At 47.6% G+C, this 14556-nt stretch overlaps 2 protein-coding genes across 2 annotated transcripts in view; one reads left to right on the forward strand and one right to left on the reverse strand.

Moving 5' to 3' along the window:
* The first annotated feature begins 1828 nt into the window (after nucleotides 1-1828).
* Nucleotides 1829-2767, forward strand: LOC103919534 (chromosome unknown open reading frame, human C20orf195). The gene has a single exon (XM_009327060.1). The coding sequence runs from the start codon at nucleotides 1829-1831 to the stop codon at nucleotides 2765-2767; it is 939 nt and encodes a 312-aa protein (XP_009325335.1).
* Nucleotides 2768-6410: 3643 nt separating this feature from the next.
* The window catches only part of HELZ2 (helicase with zinc finger 2, transcriptional coactivator), a 17867-nt gene continuing 9721 nt past the window's right edge, over nucleotides 6411-14556 (reverse strand). The window contains exons 9-20 of the mRNA XM_009327071.1: nucleotides 13761-14542; nucleotides 12821-12906; nucleotides 12297-12428; nucleotides 11721-11888; nucleotides 11303-11444; nucleotides 10731-10847; nucleotides 9955-10147; nucleotides 9034-9168; nucleotides 8567-8785; nucleotides 8100-8256; nucleotides 7492-7659; nucleotides 6411-7007 (exon numbers count right to left, since the gene is read on the reverse strand). Of these exons, the coding sequence (XP_009325346.1) occupies nucleotides 6883-7007; nucleotides 7492-7659; nucleotides 8100-8256; nucleotides 8567-8785; nucleotides 9034-9168; nucleotides 9955-10147; nucleotides 10731-10847; nucleotides 11303-11444; nucleotides 11721-11888; nucleotides 12297-12428; nucleotides 12821-12906; nucleotides 13761-14542 (2424 nt within the window). The 3' untranslated portion in view covers nucleotides 6411-6882. The remainder of the gene's footprint in view (nucleotides 7008-7491; nucleotides 7660-8099; nucleotides 8257-8566; nucleotides 8786-9033; nucleotides 9169-9954; nucleotides 10148-10730; nucleotides 10848-11302; nucleotides 11445-11720; nucleotides 11889-12296; nucleotides 12429-12820; nucleotides 12907-13760; nucleotides 14543-14556) is intronic.

Consider the following 14556-nt stretch of genomic DNA (forward strand, 5'->3'; position numbering starts at 1 on the left):
AATGTAGAGGCGCTACTGGGACTACAGCCGATTCTGGCAGGAAAAGAAAAAAAAAAAAGAGATATAGAAACAGAAAGGGAAAACAAGCACAATCACAGCTCGCTCTGTGGGCAAACAGACGGCTGTAGGGAGCCAAACCGCTCTGAAAGCGGGGTAATGTAACCTGGTGCGTGTGCCGTCCCTGTTGCACTCCATACGGGGATGCCAGGAGCTGGCACTGCTTTGGTTTAGGGCTGGGTTGTTGGGGTGCGGTTTGGTTTTTTTTTTTTTTTTTTGTGGAAAGGAAAAAAGTGAAAAGGAAATACAGCTTGTTTTTTAAGTTGACAGCTCTCTTGGAAAAAAAGTTGCTGTGAATGAGTGAATTAGTATAAATTGTAGTGCAGCTAGGGGCCAGACATCTGAAAGGTTTATAAACGCTTGAAATTCCTACGAGGAAGTGTTATTAGTTCTGTTATGTATTTAGGGAAAATGAGGCTAAGAAAAATTGCTTTGTCAACTAGATATCACCATCTAGCTTCTACAAGACATGTAAGAATTAAAATATCCCAGTTAGATACTACAAGAACTTAAAAAATTATAAACAGAAAATTACACAGAATGAGGAAAGTTACCTGTTGCTAGAGCGTATCATCGCAGTCTGACTGGGGTCACAAAATCTTACTTGCAGAATGACGTATTTCTTTTTCAAATCAAGCGTGTTCAGCTTGTGAAAGCCGCGTTCTCCGCGCCAAGCTGGGTTCTCATTGCAGTATCATCGACAACAGGGACACAGGCATTTATTTAGCTAATTTCTGTTTATGATACATAAGCTGTGTGAGCCACAGGTACTTCAGCTAAAGCACAACAGGGAGACACCTTCCATCTTGGCTCAGCAGGCACCACCAACCAGGGCACGGCTTTGTCCGTAAACGAAACAGCTAAGACTAAGAGAGAGCAGATACAGCATCGCAAAGGACCACTACCTAAACACCCTCTTACCAGCAAACCGTTACCTGTTCACAGGTGCTTTACATGTGTTTCATCCTCTTACTGTACATTGTTGGTAGACTAACAGCGTTCTTCTACGAGAAAGCAAGTAGATATCATGGGCCGAGGTGATAATGTAAACTAAAACCAAAGAAAGGGAAAGCAACACATCACTGAAAACGTCGTCAGGTTACGACTGTCAATGCACCGTTGAAGGTAGAGGTGCAAGGAAAAACGCTAGCGTTCCTCTTGAACGCTGCTGTGAGGTGGCACTCAGCGGATCGCATGGTTCTGCCTGCTGCATACCGCCTCGCCTGGGGGGGCAGAGGGTTAATTTGAATCACCAAGGTGATTACGTAGCTGTAGGAACCGGCTTAGAAGATGGGTCTCAAACCTCAACAGCCTGGCAGATTACAGAGAGAGAAAAACAGACGTCTCCAGAGATGTAGAAGAATGGAAAGAAATTGCTTACAGGAGTACAAAGGCACCTAATTAGAATGAAACAGAAGATAGTAAGATAGGGAGACATTTTGGCAGAGTATAACAGAGAATAATTCCTGACAGTGAATCTATTAAGCAGAGGTAGGACCTCTCAAGGGTGGGGTAGCAGGAGACCAGTTGGTTGGAATATATAAAAGTAGACTATACAAAACATGAGAAACCATGCAACTATGAGGGAAAATTCCTCTGGAACTACATCTAGTCTAACAGTTCTTTCCCATCTATAAATTTATAAGCTAAGCTTTAATTAAGAGAGCAGAGAAGAGTCACAGCCATGATTATACTCCCTCACAGCTGCTTTTCCTGTGGTTCTTAATGTTGTTATTGCTGCTTTCTTACACAGCAACTGAGCTTTGGAATCATGGCTATGATTTGGAATGAGTTTGAAACCAGTTCAGAGAGTACTGCGCACAGCGAAGAACAACAGGACAGTGCCAGCTGGGAGAGGTACTTGGAAAGGAGAAGCCTTGTTCTGCAGTTCCTGCACTCCAGCCTCAGCCGCCACCACCTCCAGCACCACCAGAACAAAGTTGAGCTTCTGAAGAAGTGTCACTTTTACTTGGAGATCGAGCCCAAACACGTGAACGTGAGAGACCAGAACCACGTGATGCATCGCACTGACATCTTGCAACTAATAGACCCCTGCCAACTCCGGAGGATGAAGGCGGTGGGAAAAAACCAGACTGAAATCCATCTGGCGCTTTTAACTGGGCTGTTGGAACAGCTGGAGCGAGGTCAGGAGGAGCTGAGCTGTTACGTAGAGACCTCTGACATGATAACTTTCCTCTCCCGGTGGGACTTGATTATGCAGAGACTATCCAAGCTCTCCGAGTTCATGGAAACTCTCGTTTCCTTGCAAGTGCCAGGAAAGCTCTACGTCAAGCACCGTTTGGTGTCACATGCAGATCTTAGAGGTACTAGACTCCCCAACATCAGGCTTTCTCTCTGTACAAAGATGCCACTGATTTTTGATCGAAAAGAATCATTTGCACACAAGAACTGGGCCAAGCTCAAGTGGTTTACTGAAAATCAAGAGTCACACCTCGAACAATGTGAACTGCAAGTCAAGTTACTGACAAACGAGAGTCAGACAGAACCGGGATACGGTAGGAGTCAGGTAGTCACCTCCAACACATATGTAGTCCAGGACCTGCAGCCCGGCAGATCATACGAATTCACAATTAGAAGATCAGACACTCACACACTTGTCTTTGAAAAATGGCATGACAGCATTACATTGAAGACAAAAACTAATGGCGTTGAAGACGCGGACAGCAGCGCTTGTGCGCCAGAAGGATGAGGTGGCACACAAGAACGTTCTTCTCATTTTATCCATTTGAAAAAGATGGATGAGAAAAATTAAAGGTAAACCTTATTTTTAAACATTTTGCGTAAAACTGAACTCGTTCTGTTTTCAACAACCATTTTACAAGCGCCTTCCCCCAAATCTTTCCAGGTTAACCGTAACCCATTCCAAATTTCTCACACAAAATAACATCCTTAGGCAGCATTCGGGACTCAACACTCACCTCCCGCTGCCAGAACTCACAGGTGGGAGCAGCTAGAAGCAGGCAGCCTTGCAGGACACCTGGGATGCAAAGCACGGGAGATAGAAGCATCTCCACCATCCAGTGCTTCCCATCCACCGAAAGATGCCCAGTGCCAGCGTGTTACAATGATGTTGTTTTGGGTTTTTTTATCCCAAGTTATTTTTTTTTTTTTCTCCCCCATGTCCTTCCTCCGAAACACCTGAACTGAATCCTAAGGTCTTCAAATCACTCACCCTAACTTACCTCAATCTCTGGTTCCTCTCACGCTCTACACCCTGGGCCTTACAGGTACCTAAGCATGATTTTGTGCTCACCCCTCTACAGTGCACGAAAAGATCACTCTGATTAAAAAAAACAAAAAACGAACCAACACAAAACCAACAACAAAAAACCCCCAACCACCCCCCAAGCCCCCCCAGCAAACGGGGAAGGGTATTACATCCACATGACCAATATGTAGAAAACAATCTTTTCTGCCATATACTGCAGTTAATGCTCATTTTCTTTTTTACCATTTGGTTCAGTCCAAATATCTATCAGTTCTGTCCCCACACAGATTCTAGTCAAACCATCACATAAACAGACCTTTTAGTAATAAAATTTATTATTTAAATAAATTCAAATCATTTTTACAATTATGGCTTAAATATCAAAAAAGGAATGTTGAGGTTCATTCTTATAAACGGTAGAAGCAGGTAAAAATACTTGTATCCAAAATGTCATTTGAGGTTTGCTGCAAGTCACAGATATACAAAAGATAAAAACCCACCACATTTAAAGTTCCTTAATTTACACTTCATGACACTTAACATTTCATTTCTATTTTAAAAAAACCCAACAATTTATTGCAGTAAATTGATTGTCCTACACAGATCCGTCCAAATCCTCTAAAACAGGCCAGTGGGCTTCTCCTTTGCCAGCTGGAGCCAAGGAGAGGTTTCCTAGTTCTGGATGTCTGTAATCTCACCGCCAGGCCGAGCAGGATGCAGGGCGATGGCTGCAACCACACGGCCCGTCACAGGCTGACGCCTGGCACACCGCTTGCCGCGGGCGCGGGTTCCCGTTGTTCAACTCGGACTCACGCTCTAGCTAGTGCCGAGGAAATTAAAGTTATCCTGCTGGATGAACCGACCTTTGCGTCCTGCAACAACGTTCTTTTTGCCTGTGAGCTGCGGAAAACGTAGAGCCCGTGATCGGACAGATAGCCTGTGCACCACGCTGCCAGTGGTTTCCTACCGGAATTACCAAAGGTTTGCTTTTTTTGTAAGTATTTTAAGAATATGTGCTTGAACATAAAATTCTTTCAAAAGCAAATGCAAAGCTCTGTGTGCAAACGAAACTGGACTACTTTGAACTTCTTTTCTCTATTAATTTCTATGATTCTCTCTCTCCGTGAGCATAAGCACAAGAACACGATGCTCAGCTGCTCGAACAGTCTATAAAAAGTTTAATTGCACTTTCTGCTATCCCTGACTACTGCAGCTGCGTGACCAACTCTACAGGTACCTGCTCACTGCCCAGTCAGCCCAAGAGTCCAGCCTGGCTGTTGCTGCTGCTTGGGTGGTCTAGGGCACCGTTTTCTCAACACAGTTACAAAATGCATCTTCGGAGGAAAAAAAAAGATGATGTATATTGTCTTGCAACACAGAGGTGACCAAGCAAAGCATTTCGGTCTAGTCTTTACCCTCCAAGGAGCAGCAGTAAACATTTTTTCCCCGCTGAGGGCAAAGGGAGATGCTTTGTGAGGTCTCTTTCTTGGTCTACACAAACATAACGGCCAAACCGCACACAAGAGCATTGGACTAAGCCACTACACTTGGGGTGTCTCCTTGTTTGTGTTACACGTAATGAAATAACCATAAAAAAACAAACAAACAGGAAAGAGACTCTTCACTTACATTAGATCGTGAAAATGAGACCCACTGGTTCTAAAGGGACCAAGATGACTTTGTTAGAATGATGCTGGCACCATGGTAAAGTATTTCTCCCAACAATTCCAGCACCGTTTGCAATTCTCCACGTCATCCTGGAGATACACGATTGCGTTTCAGTAGTCCACAAAATGATTCCCATACAAGCTTATTTTGGCATTGCAATATTATTTGCAAAATCAGGCTGGCGCAGAATCTTTAAGATCCCAGCTGGGATGACTTCAAAGAGGATCATCTTACCAGCTTTTATCAAGCATCTTTAGAACCAGCAGGAGTTACTTCCTACGGGCTTTTGTCCCTTACGGAATCGCCAGCCATATGCCCGTTATTACGCTTCAGTAAGACAAGAGCAAGCCGGGGTGGTGTCTAGTGTACAGATCAAACCCACCAAATGCAGAAGTGCAGGAAGGTAGTTTGAAAAAAGGAAGAGAACAACAAAATTTCTCCATAGGTTCTTGGGTCAAGTCTAACACAGAGTCACGAGAAGAAACACAGCGTTAAAGAAGGACTTTTCCAGACACAACGCTTTCTTATTGCACATTCCTCCACACTGGAAAGAGCCATGCTGCATTTTCAGCTGCAATCACAGGACAAAATTCATCCCTGCCGTAGCGCTGTGAAGTCACGGGGACCCCTCACTTACGCCAAGGAGGACTTGTGTCCCGGCACAGTACATACTTGGTGCAAAACCACTGTGATTGCATCTTGGCTCCATCCCACGTGAGCATCTAGAGACAGCCAAGCGTGTGGTCTTGGGGGAGAGCTGAGGCAGGCACTTCATACATTCAGAATAGAAATGAGATAAAAGACACCCTCCCTCAAAACTATCATGCTTCAAAAAGCAGCTCCATGATTCAGCAGAGAGCACCACTTCACCACTATACATCTGTATCAGCCATACGTTACCGGCAAAAGCAGCCTTCTCTAGTGAATCACAGCTTCCAGTTCACAGCAGTTTGGCTACTTAAAATAAAAAAAAATACATTATACACATATATGCTGTGGTACATTTATCAAATTTCCATCACCGCTCTTAAAAACTCAGGCCATGACTGTGAAACAAATTCACAGAGTTAAAAGTTAATAAATTAGAAGCAGCTTTAAAAAAATAGGAAAGGGGGGCTCTTACAGAAGGAGATTTCAAATAAAATTCAGAACAGTTTAAAATATGCTTACAAATTCCAACATTTCCTGGTAGGAGCGGTCCTCGCTTTTCATTAACCTTATACTGGTGAGGACAACCTCCTTTGTACAAAGAATAAGTAAGTCTATTTACAAAATCAACTTGGCCTTGGCTTTGTGGTATTTACATGCTCAGAGAGCAGCATTTTGGTTAGACAGAGTGGTACGTGGTTCTCTCTTTGCTTTCTTCCTTCACTTTAAAAAAACAAAACGACAAAAAAAACAACCAAAAAAAATGTTTTTCTGCTTTGAGAAATGAGAAGCCTTAAAAATTCCCTGGCCTTGGTTTTAAAATGAGTGGTAGTACTCAGAAGCTTTGGTCCTCTATGGCAAATCGCAGCTTGCTGCGCGGCTCCGTTGCGCGCAGTCATTCCACCCTCGATGAATGGACTGAATATTTGGTCCCCAAGGTGCAGCTGCACTGGCAGATAGGATGGGGGCTCCGCAGAGCGTCTTCCAGTTAAAAAAATAGTATCATCGTTAATAAAGTCACACACCCATCCATCCATTTCCAATGCTTTTTGGTTTGCTCGAGCTGAAAGTTCCTGTCCGAGGTTGCACTGATTAAAAAAACCCCCAGATGCCAAAGCACGCACTGAAGCTGAGCTGTCACTGTGCAGGGGAAGATCCCGGCTCCCCCACCGCATTTGGCTCCGCAGGTCGTTAAATAATGGAAAGATTGCGTCCTTCCCAAGGCACACGTAACGCAGTTCAGGTAGAGAGGGACGAGCTCATCGAGGTACAACCCATCCTCATCGGCGGAAGGCTGAAGTCTTCCTGATAAAAATCCCCTGGGCGGCAGTGTAGCAGTTGTGCTGTCTGTAATGCTGAAGCAGTCTCCTCCACAGAGGGTTGCACTCCAGGAGGTACTGGTTCCCTGTTGGCACAGGGATGGGGGCAAGCGGGTTAGTGGCCAGAAGAGGCTAGGACGATACCGTCACAGAAACTTTTGCCTAACACTTCTAGCCTAAGGGTGCTGGATAACTTGCAGGGACGTTTCCTTCAGCCAGAGCTCTGTGAAATCCCAGCTCCCTTTTCAGGGCTGTCATATCTTACGCTTGCATGATTAGGAGGAAAATAAGCAGCCAAATTCTGTTAGGAGAGAGCTCTAGCGTGCAAGTGACGGAAACGACGTGGTCCGAACCAGAGGGTGAGAAAAAACTAATTATACATGCTGCATACGAGCTATGCACGATCTCTGCTTTGCACAGATTGCCCAGATAGCCCAGCTTCAAAACCACAGACAATCTAAAGGGCACAAGGATAAAGAAAGACCATCGGTTCTACCAGTTTGGGTCTCCACCCCTTTATCCAAGCATCCTGTTCCCCTGCAGGCCTGTGCACACTCCCAGGAGACCCACCTAAAATGCAGAGTCCTTCCTGAGCTCGCGTGATGCCGACATTGACCTGGTTTGGGTCGGTAACAAACCCCAGGTACTTCTTCTGCCAGCTCTTCGTGGGCTTCCTATCAATCTCCGATCGGGGGCAGGAGCGTACAGTTGACAGGATCACGTATCTCCACTCACTTCCTAGAAAGCGCAATTGAACCAGACTTTTTTTAGAAGGAAGCATCTGGCCACCCCTCCACCCCACAAGACACTCATTTCTCTACAGCAAGACCCGTAAAACTGCAGCCACTGTTTGGGTTTCTCCAGCTTTGGAGGCCATTGGACTCCTGGTCGTTGCTCTCCAAAGAGCACGTGCTATGTCAGTTCTTTAACACCCCCTTCAGACATCCTCCACCTCCCTATCTTCACCAGCCTCACCCTGCCTGGCCACTCCAGAGGTTTCCAAAGGATTTATTATAATCACAAATCACCCAGAAATTTGGCCCAGGGATGCTTCCTCCATGGCTGAAACGAGCCTGGTGTAGGATTTGCTCAAAGACTGTCTCTGTGAGAAGTTGCTTCAAGTCCTCAGGAAGGCGGGAGAGAACAGAACCAACCATCCCCTCTCCTGCCAGCCTCACCTTGACTCTTCATGATGGTGCAGACGGTCACTCCATGGATGCCCTCTCTCAGGAGGCTCTTGCTGATCTCGGACACCTGGGCGTTGTAGGGGCTCAGGATGGCGATGCTCTCTGGCCGGATGGTGCCATCTAGTGTCAGCTGCTTCGCCATCCTCACCTGGGGAGACCAGGGTCCTGCTCACCTGGGAGCAGCGGCCGGAGGGAACCAGCCCTCCGGCACACTGTCCCCAGGGCAGCGATGGTGCCTGGCTGTGCTGCTCCCCCTGCTCTGGGTCACACTTCCCTACAGCTGCCTCTGGCCAGGGGCATCGTGGCGTGCTCCAGACCTGGGAAGACGCCAGGCAGATGCTGCACCCCACTGATCTTTATCCTATATCGCTACTCGTTGTCCCTCCATGATCCCCAGAGTCGCCCAGCACAACACCCTCCCTTTTGCATCTCCAGCAATTTCCCAGGACCCTCCTCACCGCCTGCTCCGCTTCTTCTGGGTTAGCTTTGGAGTTCTCGTTTCCTTCCTCAGTAGTAATCATGAGGCTCTGCTCCTTCCCCTCCACGTGCCCGAAGATGATAGGGCAGCAGCTGTTACCTTTGTGGTGGAAGACACTGGGTTTACGAAGAAGCTGGGGGCACGTTTTCAGCCGCGTTTCATAAAACTCCTGGGACGGGAACTCGCAAATGCCTTTGTGCTGGCAGAGAAAAGGGGAGAAACAGAGATGAACAAAACCCAGGGAACTTCTCAACCTGCAGCGTCTTTTTGGGCAGGCTTCACCTGCAATGCCACTGTGCTACAGCTGGTACTGGGCGAGTGCATTACTCTACTCTAGGAAGGGAAAGCGCTAACGGAAAATATCTGTTTCCCAGTGGCTTGAGGCAAGCCCCGATAGCAGCATTTTCTGGGATGGAGAAAAGACAATCCACCTGAGGAAGGCCTCACCATGCGGTACTGCGTATCCAGCATCCACGCCTGAGACCGGTAGCGCTCAAAAAGAGATGTCTCCATGCCAAGACTCTTGCAGAAGTCATTGTTGACTACAGGCCGCAGCTGTTTGTGATCCCCAAGCAAAACAACCTGGAACAAAGAGTGGACACCTCAACGATGAGGGTGGTGGCACTGGTGAAGGCAATCAGCTCTTTGAAAGGCTACTTGCACACAGACATTTGTTGCTCCTTATTTATGTTATGGTTACAGCAACCTCAGTCAAGGACCACGTTGGGCATTAAATAAAGATCCTGACCCAGGTAACGCAGAGCCTTGTTCCCAGCTGATGGGAGAAAGACATCGTGTAGTAAGTCTACTGAGATCTGCTCTGTGCTTCTTGTCACGTTAATACTTTGTACCTGGGTCAGCACATTTTTTGGTGGCAGTGATACCCACCCCGTAAAGAAGCACCAAAAATCCAGCCACACCACCACTTTTTTTCTCTTGCAGAAGGCCAAGAGCAAGTTTAGAGGAGACAGTATGGGTGTAACTGTCTGAGGACAGAGAGCTGAGCTGATACACGCAGCAGAGAGGCGAGCAGATGCAATAGTTCTCCACCACAGCTTTCAGGCCTACAGCAGGTCTTATGACTCTGCTTTATGTGATATGAACAGACAATTCACAGCTCGTGCATCTAGTGAGAATACTTACGTACTGCACGTACCTCAAGATTTTAATTATAGTTAGTAGAGTTATACCTCGAAGGAAACAACCCCCTGAAGGCTGAAACGTTGATACACCATCATAGATACTACCAAGAACAACCTTAAAGCCTGGTAAAACTTGGAAGAGCTGCATGGTGAGGGGTGGAAGACATGCAGAGGTTTGAGAGCCCTGAGCAGCCGTCCTAGAGACGCATCTTTGGAAGGGACTTACCTTCTCAGCATGGCGGTGGCTGACCAAAGGGATGAGGGTCTCGGGCTCTGTGGACATGGCACACTCATCAATGATTATCTGCTTGACACTGAGCTGCTCCAGGGAGGCGGCAGATGCAGCGGAGCACGTGCACAGGATGACATCGTGGCCTGCCAGTTCGTATGCACGAGCAGCTGACAACTGATTTTTGTACCTGGTGGTCGATGCAGAAGACATAAGGGAATCATCTCCGGGTTCCTCGTGCAGGAACCAGGCAGAGGCTGTAGAGGCTGTACTTTCCCAAATTATTATGGCTCTATCTCCCTCCCCAGGATGAACTGGTGTTCCTAGAAAAGGGCTTTGGATGGACACTGTAGGAAATGTACTTTGTCCTGAACTCAACAGGGCAGGGGCTCGGGGCGGAGGATGCAAGTGTCACACACACGCATAGTTTGACTTTTGGTCCAGACGGACAACAGCACCAGGGCAGAAGTGATGCTGAGGCTCTGCACTGTACCACTAACCCCGAGCTAATCGCTTTTTACCATCATTCCAAACACGCAGCTTATTGATCTGTCTTGATGTTTTCACCCAGTCCCTTGGCTTGCATGAGCCAGGACAAATCTGCTGACTTTCACGCAGTCTACCGGTTTGTGTCAGCTGAGACCTAGCAAGTACAGCCCAAACCTCTTCTCGCAGGGGGAGGAGATTGCTGCACTGTGCTCCTTCGGGCAGTGCTTCAGAGGTGGCACACGGCCAAAGTCAGCCGTCTCTCACCAGGGTCTCTTTCTACTCACTTCCTTGTTTCTTCTTCTGTTATCCGCTCTCCTTTCTTCATCCGAGTATCAAAGTTACAGATCTCCTGCCACAAAGGGTTGGGCGGCCGCCGGATGCGATGATGCAGGATTATTTCGCTGAATAAAGAGTCAATATATAAATATTTTCCCCCAACACAGACCCAAGTGATCTCTTCTACAGTGAAGCATACCACACCTGTCTATGTGGAGAAACCTCATTAGCTAAAGAAGTCACAGCCAGACTTTTCCATCTTTATAGACCTAACAGTTAGTTCACCCTAGAGGACACAAAATACAACCACTTTTCTTTAGCAGTTGCAAGCAGGAATATTTAGAGCTGTTCAAAAGAGAGATGAAAACATCTAGGATGTTTTCAACAACTGGGTTTCCTGGCTAGGTGCTACATTAGACTATACACCTTCACTTGGAAAAATTAAGTACAAAGCAGGTTAATAGTGCTGCTCCACAGCAGCAGAGTGGAAACAGCATTTGCTCTGGCTTGTTCAGCTTTACCGGTGCAGAAAACGTCGCTCCCCAGCACTCTCAGAGCCTGCGGGGCCATGCGGTCCTACCTGAGCTCACGCTTTGGTTTTGCATCCCGCAAGGCTTTGCGGTAGAGGTTCCGGTTGCTCCCCGGGTATGGGTATTCCATCGTCTCAATGGCCTCCCCGTAAACTCTCAGTGGTTTCAGGATCTTCAGCTTCAGCAGCATCTCTGGGGAAGGAGAACGGGTCTGCTCAGACAGCACCAGGCACCGGTGATGCTGAGAAAACCCATGGCCTGCGAGGTGCCCGGTGTTTGCCGTGCACTCTTCTCCCCACCCCTCGCTCATCAACCCCACTTTTACTGGTCCTTGCCCTGCCGTGAGGGGTCTTCTGTAAGGAGCAGCCCCGCTTTATGCCCCTCCTGTCTCCCAGCCTCACAGTCACGGCCACGTGTTCTCCCTCCCACCAGTACGAGCTGCTTCAGGGGCTTAAAACCAATACTTACCAGCAACAACATCAACAGACTTGTTGGATGGGCCACAGTACAAGATGCACTTTCTCCCCTTGTGCTCTTCTTCTTCAGAGGATGGTGTTTGCTCCTTCTCGACGCTCTCCTCGTTCAGCTTATGGAACCAGTAGACAATGTGAGTTCCAACAACAGTTTTCCCCGTGCCTAGAAAAGCAAGGAGGTTGCTGAGAACGCTTTAACCATGAAACCCATCCTCTAGATCAGCATCCGCATGATCAGCCATGAAATAAAAGCAAGAACCAAGGGGACTGCATCGAACAGTTGTGGGTGATGCCAACCCATGCTACCTTCTCCTGTCTCACCGAGGGCCTATTGAAAGGTTGCCCGGGGAAGTGGTTGAGTCACCATCCCTGGAAATATTTAAAAGACGTGTAGACGTGGCACTTAGGGACATGGTTTAGTGGTGGACTTGGTAGCGTTACGTTAATGGTTGGACTTGATGATCTTAAGGGTCTTTTCCGACCTAAATGATTCTGTGAAAGCAACAGATTAGCTCTAACCTGCCCTTCAAAACAAAGTAGGCATGTACTTGTGCCGTCCCCCCAGCCTTACCTGGTGGGCCTTGGATGAGCGTGAAGGATTTTCTCAGAGCATTTAGAATAGCCTGGTTCTGACTCTGGTTGAGCTTCTTGGGGGTGCCAGGGACATCAAAGGATTTTTGCTGCAGGATTTTGGACGTTGTCACTGTTACGCAAAGAGCCAAGAAAACAAGTTTAAAGAAGGTTACTGAAGACAGCACACAAGGATTCAACAGAAGGGTGCAGCAGGTACCAAGCAATCGTGGCCCATTTACAAGACCATCTAAAAGGAATCCTTGTCCCGTGCCAAGATGTTCTGCCCATGAGCCTTCTCTGTGAGTCCTGGGGATTAAAACATCACCCGTGCCACTCTCCAGCAGGGCATCCCATATTACCTTCACTTTGCCAGGCTAGCAGCTCCTCTCCTCCCCTTGGCAGGGGAACCTCCTGGTCTGGGAGCGTAACCCCTATGGGCCAGGACCCATGGAAGCTGCCAGGGTACCTGCCTGGTCAGAAGCAAGTAGCCACAAGGTAAGAAAGGTGAATATTTGCACCTACCTCTTTTAGGAGGTTCATGGCCAAGGGCGATGCTTTTAGCAAGCTCGGAGGCATGCTGGAGCTTCCAAATTGCCTTTTCTTTCCGTCTGACAGACAGGGAAAAGTGAGAATGAATGGAATGTAGCATAAAACAGCAAAAATTGTAATACAGCTTTGTACAACTGTCTTGTTTATTCCTTCTCTCTGTTTTGATGTTGCATTAAATCCTTCCACAAAGAACTTAAACCAAAACCACTCTTATTCTGCTCTTTCGCATCTGGGACTATTTCTGAAATGTCTGAAGAGCTGAGCCTGCAAAGATGTTGAGAGCAGGGAGCACAACTTCTGTCCCAACTCCATTTTATTATGGCCCACCCCATTTTATTGGGTTAGCTTCCAATTTTTTCCTAAAATTCACAATACAAAAGGAAGCGCATTCTGCCCTGAAAAAGCTACAGCAGCCTTGGGTGTGTGGCAGTCCAAAAGACTGCCCTACAGCAGTCTAGGGCAACTAGACATCAATTCTGCTTTAATAAGAGCAGATCTTGCTTCACAGCAACAACAAAGGGGAAGGATTGGGAAATCAGGGAGCACTTCTGCTAAGCAAACCCTGATCCAGTGCTTCACGCTGCCTTTTATGACACATATTGCAGCAATCCAGTAACATAAGAAACAGATGCCCAGGGAAATTTCAGCACGGCACCCTCCCCTATCTCCCCATTCTCAAGGTCAACCAGAGGAGCAAAAGGCCAGCTGGAGAACAGATCTGAGAAATGCTGCCACCCCACCAAACATCAACAGCCCAACAGCATGGCCAGTCGGAGCTGGGCAAAGACAGATTTTTCAGGGGATCAGCCGCACCAGCAAGCAAATCCCATTTGGGTGCAGCAAAGGAGTCCTGTGGGAAGCCGTTTCTCTGCACAGACAGGTTAACCAGAGCACTACCGCTAAGCACACTTACACGTCTGGCAGCATCTTTGGTATGAGCTCCACCGTGAACCTGGCAGAGGCCTGTGAGATTTCCACAGGGATGTTCTCCATAGACATATAGTGGATGTAAAAGTTCATAGTCTGCTGACTAGTCCTGTCTGACTTCTCGTTGTCGCTGAACTCTTCAGTGACTCCGTGAGCCACCCAGGTGTAGGTATCTGGATCAACCACAAGTTTGTTTTCTGACCTGCCCTTGTCAAGAAAAGTCAGATTCTGAAGGCCACGGCTGAGGCATTCCTCATCGCTTTGAAGGCTCCTAAGCTTCAGCCCGCCTAAGCGAATGCACAAGTAACAGTGGTTGAAGTCCACTTCAATGGAGCACTCCTCTGAAAATTTTTTCTTTAGGAGGAAACTCCCTTGCAGCTGTCCTTTTCTTGTCCTTTGCTTTGCCCAGGTTATTTTGACATCGTGGAGGACAATCGAGTCGTTTTCAGCCACCGCGCATGAAGCAGACTCCATGGCGCTCATCGGCATCCATACCTTGTTATACTCCACTGCATGCTTGTACTTGTCTTTGGACGGCAGGGTGGCGTAGGCGGAGAAGCAATCAATAGGCTTTTCCATATGCTGCAGGCAGACATCGAAACCTGGTGTCACACACCACAGCTGCACGAAGGGCACCAGGAAGCCCCGGCAGACGTCCGTGGTGAGCTGGAACTGCAGCGCGTCGCCGGCGCTCAGCTCCAGGGAGAGCTCCATGTAGTGCAAGCACTGGCTCTTCCTTACCCAGCCCACGTGCCGCCGGTACAGCTCCTTGTCATTCCGAA

The sequence above is a fragment of the Pygoscelis adeliae genome, unplaced genomic scaffold, assembly GCF_000699105.1.
Source record: "Pygoscelis adeliae isolate BGI_AS28 unplaced genomic scaffold, ASM69910v1 Scaffold681, whole genome shotgun sequence".
In the NCBI taxonomy this organism is placed as follows: Eukaryota; Metazoa; Chordata; class Aves; order Sphenisciformes; family Spheniscidae; genus Pygoscelis; species Pygoscelis adeliae.